Source organism: Neolamprologus multifasciatus, chromosome 19 (assembly GCF_963576455.1).
Source record: "Neolamprologus multifasciatus chromosome 19, fNeoMul1.2, whole genome shotgun sequence".
NCBI lineage: Eukaryota > Metazoa > Chordata > Actinopteri > Cichliformes > Cichlidae > Neolamprologus > Neolamprologus multifasciatus.
The window spans coordinates 733,416-757,812 of NC_140457.1; the positions used below are offsets into that span (position 1 = coordinate 733,416).

The 24,397-nt window shown below is 46.6% G+C and overlaps 1 protein-coding gene across 1 annotated transcript in view; it reads left to right on the top strand.

Moving 5' to 3' along the window:
- eipr1 (EARP complex and GARP complex interacting protein 1) overlaps nucleotides 1-24,397 on the top strand; it is a 51,042-nt gene that overhangs the window by 6,325 nt on the left and 20,320 nt on the right. Inside the window, exons 4-6 of the mRNA XM_085142386.1 lie at nucleotides 1,316-1,472; nucleotides 12,207-12,306; nucleotides 24,212-24,348. Of these exons, the coding sequence (XP_084998512.1) occupies nucleotides 1,316-1,472; nucleotides 12,207-12,306; nucleotides 24,212-24,348 (394 nt within the window). The remainder of the gene's footprint in view (nucleotides 1-1,315; nucleotides 1,473-12,206; nucleotides 12,307-24,211; nucleotides 24,349-24,397) is intronic.

Sequence of the window (24,397 nt, forward strand, 5' to 3'; positions counted from 1 at the left end):
TCAGTAGTAAATTCGTCCCGAGACACGACATCGTCGCTGTGAGTCCCAAAAATATTTTTAACGCACGAGTTGTGAGCTTTATATGAAGCATAAATATCACGTGACCCACAGCTAAGCGTGCATGCATCCAGCAGATGTTTTTGTAACGCAGCTGTCGCCCCCTGGTGGCCGTCAACTTCCGGACACTTCGTCGATCTTTTTGGATGTTTTTGTTTGTTGTGTGAACCCAGACGTTGCGGTCGCGCGCTCGTTGGTGCCCGATGCCCGCTGGTCTCGGTCGCACTTCAAAGTGAACGTTTGCGTCTCCCCGAGACGTTCGCCTGGATAAATCAAAGCTTTTAATAAAGCTGGACTGGTGGAGTTTGAGCTCATCTGGAGGATAGAAGGCGGAGAGGAGACAGCCGTGTCAGGTGGGACTCGGGGCGGATCGCTCTGGGACTGGGTGTAGTCTCCACGCTCCCCCTCCATCTCCGTCTGTCTGTCAGCTGCACGCTCGAGTTCACAGGATGACAGCCACGGTGGACGGCCCACCACGCGCCGCTGCCCACACCGACACCGGCGCAACCCAAATATATAGAAACACAACAGGCAGCAGCGCATTAATGCAGGGCTCGCACAGAGCCCCGGCGTTTGCTCGGCCACTTAGTCCGAGCGCAGGCTCGTCTGAATCCACTCAGGAAATCTGTGGACTCGTCGCCATGCTTTTAATTTGACAAATAGGCCCGACGCCTGCCCACGCGCTGCCAATACCTACACCAAAAATAAACGAGTCTTTCTCTCCACCCGCAAACCTTTAGTCCAATTACTGTATGACTGTGCTCCACTCTACATTTACTCCTCTGGTTCCAATTAGCAGCTCCAGCCCTGGCGTGGATGTGCCAAAATAACTCGTTTATTATGTGGATTAGGAAGAGAGTGTAGTCACATTAGTGCCTGTACATCTCACGCACACACTAACAAAGCTTATCCTTATGCTGCAGTCACTGTTTAACCTGCTTAAGACGCCACCGGGATCGTTAAAGGTTTCATTTATTAAGCAGTGATTCAGCTTGAAACTGGGTGACAATGAGGAAAAATAGAAATTCAAAGAACAAACATTAGTGCTTAGAGGTGGACAACTTTATCCACCTGGATGTGCTCTGTGTTTTTCATGCAACACTTTTTATTTCCAGAGTTTAATCAAAGTTGAAAGTTTGGCAAAATGTCTTAAAATATCCAGATTTAGATATCGGGGACTCGGACCACTGTCCCCACATATCAGTAAAACAAGAGCACCCTCCTCCCTAACACTGTGCGTGTGTGTGTGTGTGTGCAGCCAGCGACAGCAGGGTGGTGTCCTGCGCGGCCGTGTGGCGGATGCCCTCTGACTGGGAGACAGGAAACCACGAGTCACCTGACGAATCCGCCCACAACCCCCAAACCCTGGAGCTGCTCTGTCACCTTGACGACAGCACCCACGGCAACGCTGCCTGGTAGGTGTTGCCGGGGAACCGCTCAGAGTCGTGGCACAAATGATGCAAGAGCTCCTTTGATCCACAGTAATGTGTTCGACTGCTTATTAGAAGACGGGTGTTAATAATAACTCCAGGACGACCTGCAGCTCGCAGAGAGTCAAATAAACGACAAAAAACAGATTTCAAAACACAAAATATCTGCAGCAAACTTTACTATCAAACGAGACACTTGTGAGCAAAACTCTGCACGGAGCACAACGCAGGCTTTCTAATGAAGGAGGAGGCTGCAGCGCTGTCCGGCCTTCCTGTCCACATGTTTAAAAGCAGCCTGATAACGTTTAAACAGTCCAGGCTAAGATCAACCAGGCGAGTGTAGAGCTGCAGGTTCGAATCTCTCCGGGTGTTTGCTCTGTCATAAATAATGTGATCATTTATGTGTCTTCATCTGATGCTCCCAAAGCTTTGTTAGATATCACATATTTGAGAGCAGGAAGTCGTCATAGTTACACTGTAACAAAGAGTCAGCCTTGGATTTTGCAGCTTTTGCCTTTCTGCAGATACTTGACATGAAGTTGAGGCTCAATAAAGCTAACACTGGTATGTTAGCACCAAGGTGCAACCTCTGCAGCTGAACAGAGAAGCTCCAAAAGCTGCAGTTCCTCTAACGTCCAGCAGAGGCAGCAGTGAGTCAGTCCACATAAATAAACATGTTTACAGGACGATGCACAAACAGTTTGGGCTCTAAGGATGACTTAAACAGCTGCTGATGAGATGAGGCTTTATGGGGTTTGTGGATGTTTGCTGGTTTTGTTGGGTTTCGTGGGTCTGAACACGTGTAAGCTTGCTGTAGACCAGCGGGCTCCAACCCCGGCCCGGTACCGGCCCGTGAGTCGTTTGGTACCGGGCCGCAAGGGTTGAGGAGGACGCTGCTAATAAAGTTACACAATTACACAGTGAATTTGAATTATTATTATATTTACAAAATACCACAGTTTTTGTTTTGGTCGTATCATTTTATTTTGTTGTTTTTATCCACGACACCTTAAAGGCCGGGTCGTGAAAATATTGTCGGACATTGAACCGGTTCGTGCCGCAAAAAAGGTTGGAGACCGCTGCTGCACAATGTGTGCATGCGAGCTGTTTTGCACTCTGGCATTGACCCGTGTTGAGCCTGTGCTGTCGATCGACCACCAGAGGGCGCTGTCACAAATAGCTGGTCTGTGGGCCGCTCTCCTTCAGGCTTGTGCTGTAGTTGTTCCTGTAAAGGTCCTCGTGCTTCGATCGTAGGTGTTTTTCTCATCATCAGTTCATGTATCGAACCAATCAGCATTCAGCGAACCATCACTGCGAGTGCACGCTACCAGGAAACCCGTCATGCCTCTCATGTGGGCTGCGTGCGTCCACGAGGTGATGCTTGGTTTGTAGATGAGGGACGAGCTGTGCTCTTTAAACTGTGACACGGCGTGAAGTGAGTCAGTGACATCACAGAGCGTGTTGTTCAGAGCGCCACGTGTAAAACTGGACGTTTCCCCTCGTCAGATAAAGACACGGACGACCTGCAGGCGGTTTCAGGCGCGCTGCGTCCGTTTGATGCTGACATTACAAATCCAGCATCTACGGCACTAAAGACATGAGGTAGAGCAGACACTGATCCCGCCCACACGCTCCCGTATACGGGCGCCTTCGTTTCCGTTCTGGCTCCGACTCAGGTGGAAGAGTGGGCCGTGCACCGTCCCGAGGGTCAGAGGATCGATCCCACGCTGCTCCCGCCTGTTAGAGAGTCCTTAATTACAGATTAAAATGCTGTGTGTGTGTGTGTGTGTGGGGGGGGGGCAGAAAGAATTTCGAATGGCCGCCTGAGCGGCGCCATGTGAGTCCCGGTCCATTTCATTTCACTCAGGCTGTAGTCGCGGCCCGATCCTTTTGTCTTACTGTCAGAGCTCCTCGCCATAACTCAGAGCCCCACGAGAGCCAAAATCAATGCCCCCCCACCCCCCCGCCTTTACTCCACTCTTCATTGTCCGCCTCATGATTGCGATCATTTTTAGAGGCACCAATCAGTTAGTGTGATGCATACTGCAGGTGTCTGCGAGGGAGAGATAAAGATGGAGGAGGTGAAGAAAACAGAAAGATGGAGGGTAGCTCAAGAAAGGAGACGAGACCGAGGAGATTGAATTTGTGCAATTCTGTGTGTGTGTGTGTGTGTGTGTGTGTGTGTGTGTGTGAGTCTGTGTGTGTGTGTGTGAGTCTGTGTGTGTGTGTGTGAGTCTGTGTGTGTGTGTGTGTGTGTGTCAGAGGGCAGGTCAAGCAAGGCTGCTGGGTAGAGATTGATGTCTCTGAGCTCCACCATCTTAACACACCGAGAGCTGTAACCCTCACAAGGGCACCAAACTGTGTGTGTGTGTGTGTGTGTGTGTGTGTGTGTGTGTGTGTGTGTGTGTGTGTGTGTGTTGTGGAGCCTGGATTCAATGCTGTGAAGCCTGTAGCCTATGCTGTGCACTATTGGCTTCTCTAGATGGATGGCTTTGGTCTGTTGCCCACCTCCTCCATCTCTCTGCTACACACACACACACACACACACACACACACACACACACACACACACACACACCTACCTTATCTAGTGTGGACTGTCATCCTGCACTGGTCAAGAGGGGACCAGTATTTCCAGTATTTCCAGTATTTTTAAGAAACAAAATGTAAAAAGGAAAATTAATTTTAGATTAAAAAAACACAACAACCCAAAACAAATGCGACCCGGCCCATGTTTACCCATCAGTCTTCCACAGATTGTGTTACAGCGCCACCTGCCTGTAGTCCTCATGTGATGTGAAGCTGTCACAAAGCTCGGTGTTAAGCTCTCCTTCCTCCATGTAGCTGCTAGCACTGCTGTTGTTAGCCACAGTGTGCCATGCAATGTGACATCTTGTATGTGTGTGGTGTTGCTCATTGCATCAGCGATGTGTAACAGCAGAACCTGCAGGAGGGCTCATTCTGACCCCGTCCTGCTAACAGCAGCAAAGACGTCATTTCTTCAACAAGTTGTTTTTAACTTTTTAAATTTTAATTTTAAATTTTAAGGACATTTTGACAAAACAAGTATGTGGGATTAATTTTGGCTCTTTATTAGTTTTATAAATGATGTGGATCATTTTGTCACAGACGACAAAGATCAGATCACATTAGCTGAAAGCATCTGATGGACGGCCCACTGCTCCTCCATCGGTCACCCACTGAGCCTCTGCTTGTGTTGGTACATAGACTGTAGTCAACAGCAGTTACGGATTGGCTATATATAAATTATATACATCAGTAAATAATATATTTCTTTATGACCATTTAAAATACCGCTATAGAAAATTACACGTTGCTGTAATTTCTGCTGCCCTGTTGACAAATAAAGAATATCTGACAGTGATTCAGATAAAAACTGATGGCAGCTTGTTACAGGATTGTTCTCTGTGGATCCTCCATGAGATGTGTTTAATAAGTCATTGACAACAGTTTAAATACAGGAAGTCACTGTTAGCTAGAGGTGGGAATCACCATACATCCCACGATACAATGAAAACTATGCAGCCCCTTCAGCAACTGAAGAATTTGAAAGTAAATTAAAACAAAATATAATTTTACATTAAATAAAAAAGTTTTAAACTTAATTAAAATAAAACATGTCTTAAATTAAAATAAGTAAACTGTCATGTTTATTGCTGCCATAAACAAGTTAAACACATTTGGACAGTGAAGGAATGTCAGGATTCTTGCTCAGAAAAAGGATCAACATGCTCTGAAGTCAGAGCACAAAAACCTTTTTGTAACAAAGTATCGATTTCTGCTGTCCCTGTATCCATACATTATTAGCAAACAAAATATCACCATGCTACACAGTATCCATTTTTCCCCCACCACTACTGTTAGCCACTCCCTGCTCATCCCCACAGTAATTATTAATCTAACTGTATATTTACTTATCAGTCACAGCTGTGCCTCATTTACTAAAATGAATTTTTTAAAAATCATTTAATCGTATTTAAAGCAGGACCAACACACCCACACACACACACACACACAGTGATAATGCTGGCAGCACCACCCATGCATGTTTGTGTGTAAGAAGACAAAGAGTAAAGAGATCTGAGTTCTTATGAGGCTTTTGTCTGTTTTGTGTGTTTGTTCACCTGCTTGTGTGTCCACTGTAGCGTGTCCGCATCCTTCATGTGTGCGTTTTCCGGTTGCCGGCGAGTCCCTCCACTCCCGGCAACAATAACACTTTCTTCTCCCCCAAATCCCCTCATTGTTTGGGTGGGCAAACATTCGAGCCTCTGCCCGTCGTGAAGCGTGCTCTGAATGGAAATATCGGCAAAGCCAAAAAAATAAAAATAACGGGACTAAACAAACCTCGGGAAAAATCATGTTGTGTTTTTTTTCCCCCTCTTCCTGCACTTGGTTTCGATTGGGAGCCTTGCCAGATGAGTGCATCGATTCCCGTGGAGCCATTTGAGCCAATCACGGCCCTAGGAGGGAGCGGTAAAGCGCAAAAGGCAGCGAGGTTGATTTTCTAAAGTGGGGTGTGACAGGGGGGGGGTAGGAGGTGTTTATGGGGTGATTGTATGTGTTTGTGTGCACACACACGAATGCAGCCATGTGTGTTATTGTTGTGTGGTCGTTTGTGAGGCCCGATGGGCTCTGCTCTCTGTCTGCGTCCCCGCCATGCAAAGAGTCTTTGTGAGCGTCGCCTCGTCTCAATCAATTGGACCCCGACGTGGGCTGTCATGTGGACTATCAGCCGTGTGTGTGCGTGTGTGTGTGTGTGTGTGTGTGTGTGTGTGTGTGTGTGTGTGTGTGTGTGTGCGTGTGCGTGTGCGTGTGTGTGTGTGTGTGTGTGTGTGTGTGTGTGTGTGTGCGTGTGTGTGTGCGTGTGTGTGTGTGTGTGTGTGTGTGTGTGTGTGTGTGTGTGTGTGTGTGTGCAGGCGCTGGACTGAAGCTTGTAGCTCTGCTGCTTTTTCCCCGTCTGTGACGGCAGCTGCTGCACAAAGAAATAATCTGTCTGCGGCTGAGCTCGCAGTTACCTTAAATGATAATTCCAGTTTATTGTGACCCCACCTCCACCTGTAATGATACAGGTGGAGGTGGGGCTGTTTCCACAGGGTGGTTTATGGGACTCCTGCAGGGTCGGCACTGCAAAGCAGACTGAAACCTCTGGGGCTGGAAACTGAAGCTTTCCAGCATCCAGGACACAAAGACACACAGGAAACAGTCCACAGGTGGAAGATGTTAACCCTTTAAAGCCGGTCGGAGCAGGCACGCTCTGTTTTGCGTAACTATTTTTAAATCCCTGTAGAACCAGAACCACGTGAGCTGGCGCAATCATTTTTTTTGCATATGAAACCGGAGGAGTTGTACTTACATCTTATGCCATCAGCTTGTCCTCGGTTACAGTTTCCTTCCACATATAGCTTTGCAAAAACTGCATAAAAAGCACTTGCAGCAACAAAAACATAATATTCCAGAAACACGCTTTGCCAATCCGATCAGCTGTTTGTAACACTTCCCACATTGAAGCAGACATCAGCTTGTAGGCTTTAAAAGCCTATACTGGAATTTTTAAAAGTCATGTTTGACTTTATGCTTTTCTGAATAGTTTCTGGGATGCTTAGAACTCAAATTGAACTGCTTAAAATAGTTTATTTTGATGCTGTTTTCTTTGCAAATTTGCATCATAGGATTGTTTTTCGTTTTTCCTGCATTTTATAAAAATTGGTGTATTTCAAAAATAAAACTATGAAGACACTCAAAATAAATTTCCTGTGGTGGGAAACTATTTTGTGCAACTTTTTTGTATTTACAGTTTTGAGGGATAATCTTAAATTTCTCTAACTAGAAATATATGTTAAAAAACAAAAACGATTTTCAATTTTTTTGTAGTTTATTGCACCTTTTTGCAATTTATGTAATTACTATGCACTTAATGCAGACATATTATTAAAATTTGGGCTGTAATGGTTGTATTGATGTATAGCAACTTGAAATGCTCCCAAAAATGGCTCCACAGCATGTAAAGATATAAAGTAAGCTCTGGCGGACTTGGTTCTATGGTAGGTCTTGAAGGGTTAAAATCAAGTGGTGTCCTGACCCAGAGGGTCTAAACATAAGGCCCAGGGACCGTCAAAGGGTCCAATCCAGCTGATTGAAAGGCGTAAATTTGAGGCTGTTTTCACCAGTTTTACAGCCTGAATAGAAGAAAATCACCTGTTGCTGCCAGATAAACGTTAAATAACAGAACAGTTTAGGTTTTTCATTGTGGAGGTTTCTATTTATTTTATTTTTTTCATTCGGGATTCTACTGTGAAGGAAAAGCAGGACTGAAAACGTCTTCTTTTGTAACGTGTGTCTGTAAGTCTGAGCTGACTGCTTTACACTGAACAAAGGAAACAGGTTTGAGCCTGCGTCATGGTGGTTTGGGTTCAAATCCAGGTCATTAAAACGTTCCCGTAAATATCCAGCTTAGATCGTCCCACTGGTGATGTCAGGAAGTGGTGGAGATGCAGATCTGGCGAGTTTGCACGTAGCAACACTGCATTTGTCCGTCCGTCCTGCAGATGCTCTGTTTGTCCCTGTGTTCATGCCCAAGAAGGACCAGGAAGTGTTTGTTGGCTTCTCTGTAACGGGGGATTAAACTCATATGGATGCAAAGCACAGCAGAGCGAGCAGAGAGAGAGCGCGTGGCTCGACGTGGATATATGGGGCTGTAAAAGCTCCACAGCTCTCCCAGCATACATTCCAGTACACGGCGTGCCAGCTTGTTGCAGAGCTCAAGGTCAAACGCACATAACTTGGAGTGTTTCATAAGAGAGCGAGATGGAGGGAGGCGAGCTGTCTGCCTCTCAGTGTTGCATGAATTAATTGATCCTACAGGGAACGATGGGCTGTGAATCCCAAAGCGGAGTGTGTTTTAATTGGTGCTGTGGTGCGCTGAAGTGTGTGTTTAGGAAGGAGCGGTGGTATCGAACATGCTGCAGTCGCTATCGACAGGGTCTACGTGGAGCCCTCGGTGTGTGTGTGTGTACTTGTTTTGCTACATTAAGGGGACAGAGTGTTCACGGGGCTTTTGTGGGGACTTGCCTTCCTTCTGGGGACACAAAGCATCGATCGATTGATCAGATGTTACCTTTGATTGTTCGTTTGGCTTCCAACAGTTACAGTTGGGTTCACGAGCTTTTGGATTATGCTAGCTTGAGTCTACCCTTGAGTTATGGGGTTTTTTTTAGATTGAGATTAAACGTACTGAAGAGTTTGGCTGGGACGCGGTGGATTATTCACGTGAAAAGATTACTGGGTGTGATAGCGTGCTGCTGGTGTTTACTACCTCAGTGCATATTCTCTGTTTTTAAACGGTGGACGGTGAAGTGTTATCAGTGAAGATTAAGAATAATCCAGGATGAGCATCATGTGATGTTGCACCGTGGATGGATGCAGATATATTCGTCCTGTATTTCCAGATTATGGCCCATCTTTGTTTTCACTTTGTTGCGATGTGGTCGGCCTACCGTTTGTTTATGGCTACGTTTAGTTGTCTGGCCTTTGAAGGTGGCCTGCTGCACAGGAGTGTGAGAAATGCATTAAGGGAGATTTAGAAAGCCATCTTCCCTTTCAGGCTGCAGGGTCTGACTGTGAGTCAGTGTGAAGTGCTCCGAAATGACGAAGGCGGCGTGCTGTGAGTGCGTCCATGACTCGCTGCTCCTCAGGAGGGCAGTAAAAGCCGCCCTCAGCAGCTGTGACTTCACAGCCCTTATAAACTCCCCTCCCTCCCTCCGTCGCTGCTCCACCTTTTCTAATAGCGCCGTGCGTATTTGAAGCCTGGATTAAACCCAAATGCAAACTTTAACTTCCCCTCCTTTCCCCTGTCGTTCCTTTTATCTCCCCTGAACACTCTCACCTCCTCTCTCTGCTTTTCAAACGCTGGCATTGTTGCTGCCGCTGACAGATGAGTCCAAGGAAATGAAGTTGTCTAATTGATGAACTCCTTAAATAAATGGCATCATTTAGTAAAGCTCTAATCGCAGCGGTTTTCTGGCCGTGACAGACATGCAGACCTTCAGCCAGATCACGTCTGCACCGCACTGCTGACATTTTACATCCTCTAACCTAGATTAGACGCAGCTGAAAAGTCACACTAAATCAAAACCCTAACGAGCATATAGCAGCTTTTCCCGGCCAAGGTTATATTTAGCTTACTGGCCGGTCTCTGACTGCACTGACACGTTGCTTTTAGAGCTGGCAGGACTCGGGTTAAGAGCAGAGCTTTCTCGCTCGGGCTGTCGTCTTTCTTTGACCACGCGGTCGCTTTCTGTCTCGATTTAGCTGCTAAACCATCCAAACTAAGAGGAGGGAACAAAAGCAAACAAGTATCCAGGGAATGATGAACAACAGTTAGTGCGGCGTGCAAGGTCTCACCAGAATACAGAGTTTAAGTAGAGCGCAGAGGCTCGCCTAAAGAAGCTGCAGCAAAAGGTCGATACTCTGCAGACGGGCGTGCGCAGGAGGAATCAAAACGTGCAGTAAACGCTCTACTGTACTGCAGAGTCGACTGACAGAACTGGGTCCTCTGTGCTCACCGGGCTGAGCTCGTGTGCTGTTGTGCAGAAAGCTGCTAATGTGACTAAGAGCACAGAGCAGCGTTTAAAGTGCACTAATGGGCTTTTTTCTCCTTTTTATGAGTGTGATCAGAAAGTCCTGATGCCGATTTGATCTCAAGATCACCTCCTCGTGCACCTCTGGACCGGTCTCGGCACTGCTGCTGCCGATGGTCCCCGCACGTGTCGGCGTGGGGATCCACGGTAACGCCCTGAGACACCTGAGGGACGTTCAGAGGAGATGGATCTGAAGTTCAGCGCGTGCCTTCTCGTTCAAAGCACCGTGAGCACTCAGGAGGCTTTATGGACGCGCAAACACAAACTTGTGTGCTGTGTGATGTCAGAGTAGCAGCCGTGCTTCAGAGGGGCCAGAGGGGCGTGGCATGATGAGAGCGTCCACACTTAAATCGTGGGAGGAGTTTCACCTGTACGAGTTTAAACATGGCCACGTTTTCTAATAATGAGATGAGTAATCAAACACACACTGCGTGATGTCACCGCGAGGGTACGGCTGGCATGCCGGCACAGCCAATCAGGAGAGAGTTGTCTTTCAGGAAGGAGCTAAGGCTGCTTGTTTCAGAGAGGCTGTGCTGAGGCTCAGTGTGAGATACAGAAGGATTATTATGACCTGTGGATCATGCAAAGCTGCTGTAGGAGAGCACGTGATACCTTATCATGCTGAAGCTGAGTGCACCAAAGGTTTTACCTGACTAAGCTGTGCTGGAGGCGTTCATGTTCCATGAGCACCTGAGCGTCCGGAGAGGCAGGAATACCGCAGTCGTCATAGCGCCACCTGCTGGGAACAGCTGGTTTATGAGTTCACCCTAAATTGTGTTAAAGCGTGACTACAGCCTCGCTTTATTTAAAAATGAGCCTGCAGCATCCGGCTCCGGTTGTTTGTACCCGACAGGCGGATTAAAGGATTTGGCATTTTTTAAAGGTATTATTTTTCTTTTGTTTCTGTTCGGTGTGTTTGGTTTTTCTGTAAATGGGTGGGTCAATACCAGTTTGGCGCTCCGGTGAGTATTGGTGGCAGCAGCGTGTGTGGATTTGGCTCAAAATAAACTACAGCGAGCTTATGTTAACAAAGGAGCGTGCAGCCCAGTGCAACAGAATGACTCACTGATGGGTTTTCAATAGTTTAGACAACAACAGGGCTCCATGGCACGGAGGAGTGAGGCGTGTCGCAGCTCTGCTACACAGAAAATCACCGCTGATGGTTCTGCTCTGCTCCTCTAAACTCCTGACACCATTAAACGCAGATTCAAAGAACCTGAAGTTGGTTTTGTTTGCTGGAAGCAACAAGCAACCACTGTGATGTCATCACACCAACAATAGCATGTTTGAGGTTTCATCGCCAGAGATAGGTGCTAATATGAGCTGACACTTCATGGATGGTGCAGGTAAACTCACAGCAGCCGCGTTATTGATCCGAATGCTCAGATGGTGACAAAGATAAGAAGAAGAGAAACACGTGATGGGCACAGGAAGTAAACAGACTCTGGTTGTGCACAGAGGGTCAGTTAGCAATCGAGACACAGGTGGGAACAATAAAGGTGAGTCAGGCGGTCGGGGAAAAGGAGAAAGAACTCAAACACAAATGACTAACTGTGAGTAAAAAGGAGGGCAGCATAAAACAAAAGACCAACCAACATCCAATGGCAACCGACAGCCGCCTGTGTCGCCATGCAGCTGTCGGTCAAAGAGGCCACGCCCCTAATAATGCAAGATTTAAGCCTTAAACAGCTGTTGTGAAAGAGGAAATGATCTACAGATCCAAAGAGTTTGTGCATCAGGCTGTAAACATGTTTGTTTCTGCTCTAAAGTTTTAACATGAGAGTCTGTGAGGACTGACTCCCTGCTGCCCCTGCTGGACACTAGAGGGACTGCAGGTTTCGAGGTCAATGCTTAACTCATGCAGAATTATTTTAACTGATTTCTTATTAATTTTTTTTACTACAAATGATCTTGAAACACATTCATCTTCTTTAAACAAGCAGAGCACAGCTGTGTGACCATCGCTGCAGATGTCACAGACCCCGCCCCCTGCAGCATGTTTGCGCTCGATTTGACCGTGGCCCTGTGCTTCTGTGTTTGTGTGTCTTTTGTGTATGTACAGCGTGCTGTGGGAGCCCATGGGGGACGGCAAGCGCGTGATTTCATTGGCTGATAACCATGCGCTGCTCTGGGACCTGCAGGAGAGCTCCACACAGGCCGCGGTGAGGAAACTGTAAACCAGAGGCACGCACGCCGTATCGCACAATAGCTAACTCATTATTTGATAACTGCCATATCGTCCTGGTGTTATCAGACGCACACATCCTCCCTGTGTGCGACAACAGCACAGCGTCCACTATTCATCCTGCCGCTCACACACACACACACACACACACACACACACACACACACACACACACACAGCTTTAATATTATTCTGGTCAAGCTGCTCCTGCTGTGACAGTAATAGTCTTGTTTAATACGTACGAGGGAAATCGTTCCATCTCCTTTCACAGTTCACTGAAGTGGAGCTGCTGCAGTTATACATTAAGTTTCACTTACAGGCGCTGCAGTACACAACCTGATGTATGTGTGAGGAACATTACACACCACGCGTGAAGCCCGGCGTCTCGCTCTCGAAACGCGCGCGGACGCCGCTCTGCCGCTTCACTAAGACCGACTCTCGTTAACGACGCTTTAGTCAGTCGTTGTTTTGTGTTAACAAACGATGAAATCAGAATTGTTGCATAAACTTTATCCCCTCGTTTATTCATTTACCCACCGCGGTCGCGGTGCAACGTCCTGCAGCTCTGAAACCTTCATAAGAGAATCCACTCAGCGTGGACGTGACACTGGGGATCAGGACTTTTCCACAGCCGGTAATCCAAACCAGGCAGCAGCAGATTAGTGACCGGCCGCGTGCTCTGGGTGGATCGTCTCAGACCTCCTCCTGGATCCATTTTCGGCGTCTTCTTCCTGCCCTGTGATGGCGTCTGTTTCTGTGATGCACTGCAGTGACCGTTAGCTCGTGCAGGTTAGAGGTTAGAGGACTGCACAGGTCTCATGTACAGTTTACTCAGATATTTCTTCCATGCCTCAGATAATCCGTCATTCTGACATTTAAAACTTTGACCTGAAGTCCATGAACTCATCAGAGAAGCGTTTACAGTGAGGAGAGCCTGCAGAGGTGGACGAGCTGCCGATGCTCACAGTCAGACGGGCTGTGTTGGAGAAAACATGATGAAGGAAGATTCACGGATGTGGTGAAGCACGAGGGGCGGAGTTAAGAGCTCTTTGAAGTCCTGGACTCTTCTGGTTCTACCAGTGCAAACTGGGAGAACCCACTTCAGACCAGGATCCCTGTTACGCTGCAGACGCCTCACGCTCGAGACTTTCACTGCAGTAAAAATAAAGCGTCGAGTGAGTGGCTGAATCGTGCGTGGACGCTTTCGATCAATTCGTCGGCAGTCCCGTCCTTCCTGCAGGGTGAAGAGGCTCTTCACTGTAAGCTCTCAGTCTTCCAACCTGCCAGCTTTGCCCTCAAAAGGCCCATTATGTGTTTAAAGCCTGGAAATAATGGCGTGCGTCGGGCGCGCGGAAGAAGTAATAGAGCGGCGGCGTGGGTCGGCCCCGGCTTTCATGAGTGTGTTGTTCCATCCAGAGCGATGATTCTAGATGAGTCATTAGTGATTCATGCACTCGTTTAGTAATTCACATAAAGGCCAGCCAGGTCACACACACCTGTGTGTGTGTGTGCGTGTGTGTGTGTGTGCGTGTGTGCGTGTGTGTGTGTGTGTGTGTGTGTGTGTGTGTGTGTGTGTGTGTGTGTGGTCATTCACGAGCTGCACTGTTGGAGAAGTCGTTCCAGGGTTTATCAGTTGAGCTGCGTTCACCAGCAACACCTGACCAATCAGACGCAGGGACAGGTCTCCGGGCAGAGGAGCAACAGGTCATCTTCAGCATGAGTTTCTGTCCTATGATTGGCTGATTAGATGTTTGAGTTGACGAGAAGCTGAGCAGGTGTACCTAATAAAGTGGCAGGTGAGTGTGTTTGATTTGACGGGACGTTTCACGTCATTATCGTGTGTGTGTGTGTGTGTGTGTGTGTGTGTGTGAGTGTGTGTGTGTGTGTGTGTGGTGGCTGTAGCTCAGGTGGCAGAGCAGATCAGCCACAATCGATCCCAGGCTGCTCCAGTCTGCATGCCAAATATCGTTGGGCAAGATACTAACCCCATGTTGCTCTCTGATGCATCCATCGGAGAGTGAATGTGTATGAATGTTAGATACTCAGCACTTAAGCTTAGAAGTGCTTGTGTGAATGATTGGGTGAATGAATTAGTTGTATAAAGTTTGGTGCTCAGACAGAGTAGAAAAGCGCTATATAAGAACCGGTCCATTTACCATCAGGTTAGAAATGCTTCAAATCATCCTCACCGATTACCGATGGCCTCCACAGACACGTCGCAGGAGGACACGACGTGTCTGTGCAGACTCCTGCAGGATGCTGTCCCGGGGGGAAGTTCGTATCTGCAGGCTACCTCAGTTTCCCAGGTCTGGAGGTCAAGACCAGGTCAAGTCAATGTTTAATGCTCTATAAGTGGAAGATGCTCCCTGTACATCAAAAATGAAGGGCGGCACAGATTCCACACGTTCAGCGTAGAGTTTGCATCTTTGTGTTTCACAGACAGGAAGTTTCAACAGTCGGAAAACACGGAACACCACGACCTAGAGGGAGGACACGAGGGAGGGCAAGGAGACAACTGAGGTGTCCATAAGATGATGATGATGATGAGAGGCAGACGGGAGGATACAGAGCAGGAACAAGGAAGCAATCTCAAAGCACAAGAGACCAAAGACTATCAAAATAAAACAGGAAGTTAACTACACATACATTTACAACCCGACACAACTAAACAGAGGAGGAAGGGAACACTAAAGGGAACACTAAGGGAACACTAAAGGGAACACTAAGGGAACACTAAAGGTAACACCTAAGGGAACACTAAAGGGAACACTAAGGGAACACTAAAGGGAACACTAAGGGAACACTAAAGGGAACACTAAGGGAACACTAAAGGGAACACTGAGAGAACACTAAAGGGAACACTAAAGGGAACACTAAAGGGAACACTAAGGGAACACTAAAGGTAACACCTAAGGGAACACTAAAGGGAACACTAAAGGGAACACTAAAGGGAACACTAAGGGAACACTAAAGGGAACACTAAGGGAACACTAAAGGGAACACTAAAGGGAACACTAAGGGAACACTAAAGGGAACACTAAGAGAACACTAAAGGGAACACTAAGGGAACACTAAAGGGAACACTAAGAGAACACTAAAGGGAACACTAAAGGGAACACTAAAGGGAACACTAAGAGAACACTAAAGGGAACACTAAGAGAACACTAAAGGTAACACAAAAGGGAACACAAAAGGGAACACTAAAGGGAACACTAAGGGAACACTAAAGGGAACACTAAGAGAACACTAAAGGGAACACAAAAGGTAACACAAAAGGGAACACAAAAGGGAACACTAAAGGGAACACTAAAGGGAACACAAAAGGGAACACTAAAGGGAACACTAAAGGGAACACTAAAGAGAACACTAAAGGGAACACTAAGGGAACACTAAAGGTAACACAAAAGGGAACACTAAAGGGAACACTAAGGGAACACTAAGAGAACACTAAAGGGAACACTAAGAGAACACTAAAGGGAACACAAAAGGTAACACAAAAGGTAACACAAAAGGGAACACAAAAGGGAACACTAAAGGGAACACTAAAGGGAACACTAAAGGGAACACTAAAGAGAACACTAAAGGGAACACTAAGGGAACACAAAAGGGAACACTAAAGGGAACACTAAGGGAACACTAAAGGGAACACTAAGGGAACACTAAAGGGAACACTAAAGGGAACACTAAGAGAACACTAAAGGGAACACTAAGGGAACACAAAGGGAACACTAAAGGGAACACTAAAGGGAACACTAAGGGAACACTAAAGGGAACACTAAAGGGAACACTAAGAGAACACTAAAGGGAACACTAAGGGAACACAAAGGGAACACTAAAGGGAACACTAAAGGGAACACTAAAGGGAACACTAAGAGAACACTAAAGGGAACACTAAAGGGAACACTAAGAGAACACTAAAGGGAACACTAAGGGAACACAAAGGGAACACTAAAGGAACACTAAAGGGAACACTAAGGGAACACTAAAGGGAACACTAAAGGGAACACTAAGAGAACACTAAAGGGAACACTAAGGGAACACAAAGGGAACACTAAAGGGAACACTAAGAGAACACTAAAGGGAACACTAAGGGAACACTAAGGGAACACTAAAGGAACACTAAAGGGAACACTAAAGGGAACTAATCCACCTAAAGTCACCTGGAACTGAAGTAGAAACACAATAATCAAATATGGAACCAGCGATCGGGAAAGGAGCCCGATGAGGAGAGAGGGATTCCTCCTTCCTCTGTCACATGGTGGCGTGTTCATCTCCAGCATGTCCAGCTGCAGCGTTCATGTCTGTCTCCAGGGCCTGTGCTAGATTACTGTGTGTGTGTGTGTGTGTGTGTGTGTGTGTGTGTGTGTGTGTGGCTCATCATGAGCCCGGCTGGTGGGACTGAGTGAAAACATCTTGGCTGACACACACACACCTTGTCCTGCACATCTGCTCCACAAACGCACACTAACGCTCTCTCGGCGTGCAGAGGAGGCACGGCTGCGCGCCGCTTTGACAGATAGCTCTGCATTAGTGCCGCTTGCGTCCTAAATGAATGCGTCCCCCAGTGTTGTGTGTGCTGCCTTGTTAGGGCCCCTAATTTGGTTAGTGTGCTAATAAAGCTGGGAACCTGGGATGCACGGCGCCCCGGCTGTGCTGCTGCTGCTGGACGGGTTTCCAGAGCCTCGAGTTGGGGAGCGCGTCTGCTCTTTGAAGAGCTCAGAGTCTGTCTGCACATTTGGGAGAGGAATCGTTTCGCAGGAAGAAGGAGACTTTATTTTATGCTTGTTTAAAGAGCGCTGGCAACACGTCCTCCGACGCTGCGTTGTTGTGAAAGCCAAGCGCTAAAAAAACTCAGCGCTGTGTTTGTGCTGCTGGAGCCTTTCGGAGCGTTTGTGATGACATCATCTGACCAGTAATATGGCTGCTGTGAGGTCACTGTACTAACAGACCCTCCCAGACGCTGTGCTCCAGTTTGAGTGATTTTATGTGGATGTTATTGATTAGCAGGTGTCTGTGTGACACAGCTGGATATACACCCATCACTTTATCAGCACATCCCACAGATGCTCCACTGGAGACCAAGTCAACACCTGAAACATGTCTGCTTTATGGCAGAGTGTCATCAGGGAGCACCGTGTCCGTGTGAGGGCGTGGTCTGCAGGTACGCTTCGGTATTTGCTACATGTCAAACGTCCACGTGGACTGAAGGACCCAGAGTTTCCCAGGAGAACATCAACCAAAGCATCACACTGCCCCCGTCAGCTCGCCTTCTTCCAATAGTGCATCCTGGTGACAGGTGTTCTCCAGGTAAGTGTGTCCTGACACCTTTCCATCAGAATCAGCACGAACCTTTTCAGCTCATCTGCACACGCGCCAGCCTAGGCGCCCCGCCGCCGTGACTCGCCGCCGTCTTTGATGGATGCTGAGCCCCACACAGCCAAATCCTCACGACACCTCACGTTGCTTCAGACATAAACTCTGAGGACAAAATGTTCACCTGCTCTGCGACAGGTCCCGCCCACTGACAGGTGAGGCGATGATCAGTGTTGTCGGTCAAAATGCTAACGTTGAGCACCTACAGCATGACGTCACTGTAGGCGTGTCTGTTTTATCTGCAGTCTGTTTCCGGTGCCTCTGACATAAGGCGAGTGATGTCACGATGGCGGTGTCCAGCTTTTCCTTTTTGAGGCTGAGGATTTGGCGTGGACACGGCTGCGGCGTGGATGCGGCGTGGACGCGGCTGCGGCGTGGACGCGGCTGCGGCGTGGACGCGGCTGCGGCGTGGACACGTTACAAATGACGTGTAAATGATATTTTTCATAGACTGAGAAGCCGAGGTTTACGAGTGGACGTTCATGAAATAGTCGTGGAAATATTTTTCAAGGCCTCGCTCGTCTCCTCGCTCGTCTCCTCTTTGTTCTCTTCCTCCCCTCCTCCTCCTCCTCAGCTCCTGTCTTTAGATTTCCTCCCTTTCTTCTCCCCTTCTGCCTACTTTGGTCTCCTTCCTTCAAACCTCCCCGCTCAGCCGGCCTCCCTCGCTCTGCCTCCCTCTGTCTGTCCTCTCTAGCTGAAATAATGAGAGTGTACCGCGGCGCTGTGCGGTGACGGGCCGATCGATGATCCTTGCTCCAACAGGCAGGGGTGGTGGAGGGGGTGAGGATGAAACCTGCAGATAGAGCAGAGAAAAATGAAGCGGTGCAGAGCTGCTGTTTGAATTGTTGGATGCATCGCAGTTTAAAGGAAAGATAATCATTTCCAAAGCGGCCCGCTGAATTAATTGGATTCCATTTTTAAAGTAGCCGATGAAGTGATACGCTTTATAATTCAGAGTCCTTGAAGTATTTTGACTTTGATTCATTTCACCTTCATTGTTGCCGTGTGAAGTATGTGCAGCAGGTTTGATAAATATACGTCGCCGGCTGCAGTTTAACCTGCCGCCTTTCAGCTGAGCTCCTCTCCGTCTGGGCTCCGCTGACATTTTGTCACTTTAATGTGTTTATGTTAAAAACCAAAGACACTGCAATCAATTGCAGTCTTTAAAGCCCTTTGATTTGGCTTTCAGCAGCTATCAGTCTTAAATATTACACTGATGGGTGAGCCGCGCTATCGAGAGCAGCGTCCGAGCTAATCAGCGTTACTCTGCTGATCGCCGCAGCTTTGCCCAAGCTTTAGCGTGCTCTTGACGTGCCGGCGACGGTTTCTGGACGTTCAGATTCAAATCAACGCTCTGTTTTGCGTAACTATTTTTAAATCCCGGTAGCTCTGCAACCACTTAAGCTAGCACAATAAACCGGAGGAGTTGTACTTACATCTTATGCCATCAGCTTGTCCTCGGTCACAGTTTCCTTCCACATATAACTTTGCAAAAACTGCATAAAAAGCACTTGCAGCAACAAAAACATAATATTCCAGAAACACGCTTTGCTGATCCGATCAGCTGTTTGTAACACTTCCTACGTCCATCAGCGCGAACTATCGCATGTCCGCCATGACCTGCCCGAAACCGGAAGTGACGTCATTTTCGTGGAAATGTAGTTTTTTTACCATCAGGGCCTCATGAGCCTATACTGGTGTTTTTAAAAGTTATGTTTGACTTTATGACTTTCTGTGTGGTTTCTGGGATGCTTAGGACTCATATTGCACTGCTGGAAATAGTTTATTTTGATGCATATGCTGCTTTTTGCAAATTTGCATTATAATATTTATTTTTGTTTTTCCTGCAGTATATAAAATTTGGTGTATTTCAAAAATGAAACTATGAAGACACTCAAAATAAATTTCCTGTGGTGGGAAACTATTTTGTGCAACTTTTTTGTATTTACAGTTTTGAGGGATAAGCCTCTTAAATTTCTCTAACTAGAAATATATGTTAAAAAACAAAAACAATTTTCAATTTGTTTGTAGTTTATTGCACTTTTTTGCAATTTATGTACAGTGGGGCAAAAAAGTATTTAGTCAGCCACCGATTGTGCAAGTTCCCCCACTTAAAATGATGACAGAGGTCAGTAATTTGCACCAGAGGTACACTTCAACTGTGAGAGACAGAATGTGAAAAATAAATCCATGAATTCACATGGTAGGATTTGTAAAGAATTTATTCGTAAATCAGGGTGGAAAATAAGTATTTGGTCAATAACAAAAATACAACTCAATACTTTGTAACATAACCTTTGTTGGCAATAACAGAGGTCAAACGTTACTATAGGTCTTTACCAGGTTTGCACACACAGTAGCTGGTATTTTGGCCCATTCCTCCATGCAGATCTTCTCAAGAGCAGTGATGTTTTGGGGCTGTCGCCGAGCAACACGGACTTTCAACTCCCGCCACAGATTTTCTATGGGGTTGAGGTCTGGAGACTGGCTAGGCCACTCCAGGACTTTCAAATGCTTCTTACGGAGCCACTCCTTTGTTGCCCGGGCGGTGTGTTTTGGATCATTGTCATGTTGGAAGACCCAGCCTCGTTTCATCTTCAAAGTTCTCACTGATGGAAGGAGGTTTTGGCTCAAAATCTCACGATACTTGGCCCCATTCATTCTGTCCTTAACACGGATCAGTCGTCCTGTCCCCTTGGCAGAAAAACAGCCCCATAGCATGATGTTTCCACCCCCATGCTTCACAGTAGGTATGGTGTTCTTGGGATGCAACTCAGTATTCTTCTTCCTCCAAACACGACGAGTTGAGTTTATACCAAAAAGTTCTACTTTGGTTTCATCTGACCACATGACATTCTCCCAATCCTCTGCTGTATCATCCATGTGCTCTCTGGCAAACTTCAGACGGGCCTGGACATGCACTGGCTTCAGCAGCGGAACACGTCTGGCACTGCGGGATTTGATTCCCTGCCGTTGTAGTGTGTTACTGATGGTGACCTTTGTTACTTTGGTCCCAGCTCTCTGCAGGTCATTCACCAGGTCCCCCCGTGTGGTTCTGGGATCTTTGCTCACCGTTCTCATGATCATTTTGACCCCACGGGATGAGATCTTGCGTGGAGCCCCAGATCGAGGGAGATTATCAGTGGTCTTGTATGTCTTCCATTTTCTGATGATTGCTCCCACAGTTGATTTTTCACACCAAGCTGCTTGCCTATTGTAGATTCACTCTTCCCAGTCTGGTGCAGGTCTACAATTCTTTTCCTGGTGTCCTTCGAAAGCTCTTTGGTCTTGGCCATGGCGGAGTTTGGAGTCTGACTGGTTGAGGCTGTGGACAGGTGTCTTTTATACAGATGATGAGGTCAAACAGGTGCCATTCATACAGGTAACGAGTGGGGGACAGAAAAGCTTCTTACAGAAGACGTTACAGGTCTGTGAGAGCCAGGGATTTTCCTTGTTTGAGGTGACTAAATACTTATTTTCCACCCTGATTTACGAATAAATTCTTTACAAATCCTACCATGTGAATTCATGGATTTTTTTTTCACATTCTGTCTCTCACAGTTGAAGTGTACCTCTGGTGCAAATTACTGACCTCTGTCATCATTTTAAGTGGGGGAACTTGCACAATCGGTGGCTGACTAAATACTTTTTTGCCCCACTGTAATTACTATGCACTTAATGCAGACATATTATTAAAATTTGGGCTGTGATGGTTGTATTGATGTATAGCAACTTGAAATGCTCCCAAAAATGGCTCCACAGCATGTAAACATATAATATAAGCTCTGGCGGACTTGGTTCTATGGTCGGTCTTAAAGGGTTAAGAAAAATACTTGAGATATCCAGACAATAGATTCATCTTCTTTAAACATCTGGACAGATCTGCTCAAATCACCCTGGCTCTGCACCAGCGCTATAAGACAGCTGTGGACTTGGTACCTGTTCCATATTAAGGTTGGGCGATATATTCACACAGGTGACTTTTTGATGGGCGGAGCCATCCTGCAGCTGAATGCAGCTCAGCAAGCTGTGGAAAAGCTTTTCAGCCAGCGCACTCTGAGGAGGGTGCATGTGTTCGCAGCTGCAAGAGCGTGCTTTAAAACAGACCTATTATTGTTTCTAATAATGTTGGTTGAAGCTAACTTACTGACGGACAAAGTCCCTCTTGCAAAAACATTCGGTGAACGGCTCAGTCTGTCGTCAACGGTCGATAAGTTTGTCCAACCTTACTCCATATGCAGGATGGTGGAAGGAGCTCAGACTTTTATATTTCTGAAAGAGGTTTAAGGATCTGGACGCGGCAGAACATCACTGATGTACGTGACTCTGTTAGGACCAAAAGATTAGTCATAAACCGTATCGTAGCATCACTTTGACCAAGGACGATGCAGAGGAGGCGAAACAACGATGGGAGAAAGAATCAGGCTTTTCAATGTCTGACGATTTATAGCAAACAGCTTTTAAATGCTAATTCCTGGAGCTGGAGAGAGTTTTGGAAAAGACGCGTGTTTGTTATTTGAAAGACGAGGTCGACATCCAGCTGTTTTTGGAAAGAAGCTTTGTGTCACGGGTTGCCGGGGCAAACAAAGGACCCAACATGCGGATATGCAGTGAAGCTTATTGACACAAAACTCGAGTGATAACAAACAAAAGGAGAGTGTGGCGAGAAACCGAACTTAGACATAAACTACACTGGGAAAACTAAAACCTAAACACCAAACCTGAACACGAGAGAAAGCAACTTGCAGGGAGAGTTCACAGGATGATGGCAGGAGATTCACAGACACGAAAACACCAAATAACACAGACAAACCAGCAACGAGGACGAGGTAACACACACTATAAATACATACGCCAGGAATCAGGGGATGGGAAACAGGAGGGGATTCTTCTGATTCTTTCAGTGTGTTTGTTGTTCTGGGGGCAATAACGTAAGCTCGAATCACAAAGCAACATATCAAAGCCCAGATTGACGCCTGTGGACTTCTGGAGTTTTATCACTTTTATTTTCTAGTTTTCCTGTTTGATGTTGGTTCTGCTTCGTGTCCAAACTCGTCTCTGTGTCTTCTGTGTACAGTCAGCCGTTTGTGTTTGTCTCCACTGTTGTTTTGTCAAGGTCATATGCAGAGATGGGCAGTAACGCGTTACTTGTAACGCTGTAATCCGATTACTTTTTTCAAGTAACGAGTAAAGTAAGGGATTACTATTGCAAAAACGGTAATTAGATTACCGTTACTTTCCCGTAGGAACGCTGCGTTACTGCGTTACTAAAACCGTGATTTTTTGCGAGAATGTCTCATGACAGTGACGTAAGCGAGTGCGACGTTTGTGACAACAGCTGTGTGCAGATCAACAATGGATCATATATCGAGTGCAGAGAGAGTATGAGCGTGCAGCGTTTAAAGCGTGGAAGTACTGACCTTACTTTGAGTTTGATTCCATAAAAAGTGACAAAAACATTAGTGTCCGTTGTGCGTGGGAAGAAAACTTCTTTTTACAGCGAAAAAACCCTAAACTTCCGAGCAAGCACCGAGTAGCTACGACGTAATGGGAAACTCACAGAGAAACTCGCGGATTCTTCCACTGACCGCTGCACACCTGCACCAGGGTAACCCTCCGCCTGCCCCACTCCTGCTTTACAGGTGAAAATAGAGCAACAGGACCGCTAGTCTTTGACTTTATTTATTTTCTGCTGTGTTTTACTTGCATCTATTTTAAAGACTGAGTGTAAACACACAAAATATTTTATTTTATGTGCTGGAATGTGCAGAAAATAGGTTTAAATGTTAAACTAATTTCTTCCAGTCAGAGAATGTTGCAGATAATTAAATGTTTGCTTGATGCATAAAGTTAAAAGATTAAAACTAATAAAACAAGTTTTAAAAAGAGACTTTTCCATTTGATTACATTTTGTATGATGATTATGTAGAAAAAGTAGAATTGGGCTGAAAGATCTATCATTTTATCACCTATCACCAATCGTGTTTTTAAAAAGTAACTAAGTAACTAATTACTTTTAAAAATAAGTAATCAGTAAAGTAACAGGATTACTTTTTTGGGGAAGTAATCAGTAATTAGTTACTGATTACTTTTTTCAAGTAACTTGACCAACACTGGTCATATGTCTTAGTCTCATCTCTGTGTTAGTCACTTCCTGTTTTATTTTGACAGTCCCTCTTGTGTGTGATCGTGTCTGTGATACTGTGAAATGATTATTATTAGAGTCTTTAAACGAATAGTGAATCAGTGTCACGCCTACAGCACGAGTTGAGGTGTGTTTGCAGGAGCGTACACGCCGGCGTGATGCAGGCAGCTGGCGTGCCACTAATACCCCAAATATTACTACAGTTGTTAGCGAGCGATTGTAGTTTTGAGAGCGGCCTGCAGAGAAAATGACTCCTAATAAAGCCTCATTATGCTGATTTAATGAACTGCTCCGGCTCGACCTGTCACACACGTACGGATGAATTCTCGTACCCGCTAACGAAGGCGCCCCCGTCCCTCCGCAGGTCTCCAGCACCGCCACCCTCGAGGGTAAAGGTCAGCTGAAGTTCACCTCCGGCAAGTGGAGCCCCCACCACAACTGCAGCCAGCTCGCCACAGCCAACGACACGGCCATACGAGGCTGGGATCTCCGCACCATGAGGTGAGCGCCGCCGCCCGAGAGACGCTTTAGGTGCTTTATTTAGGTGTCG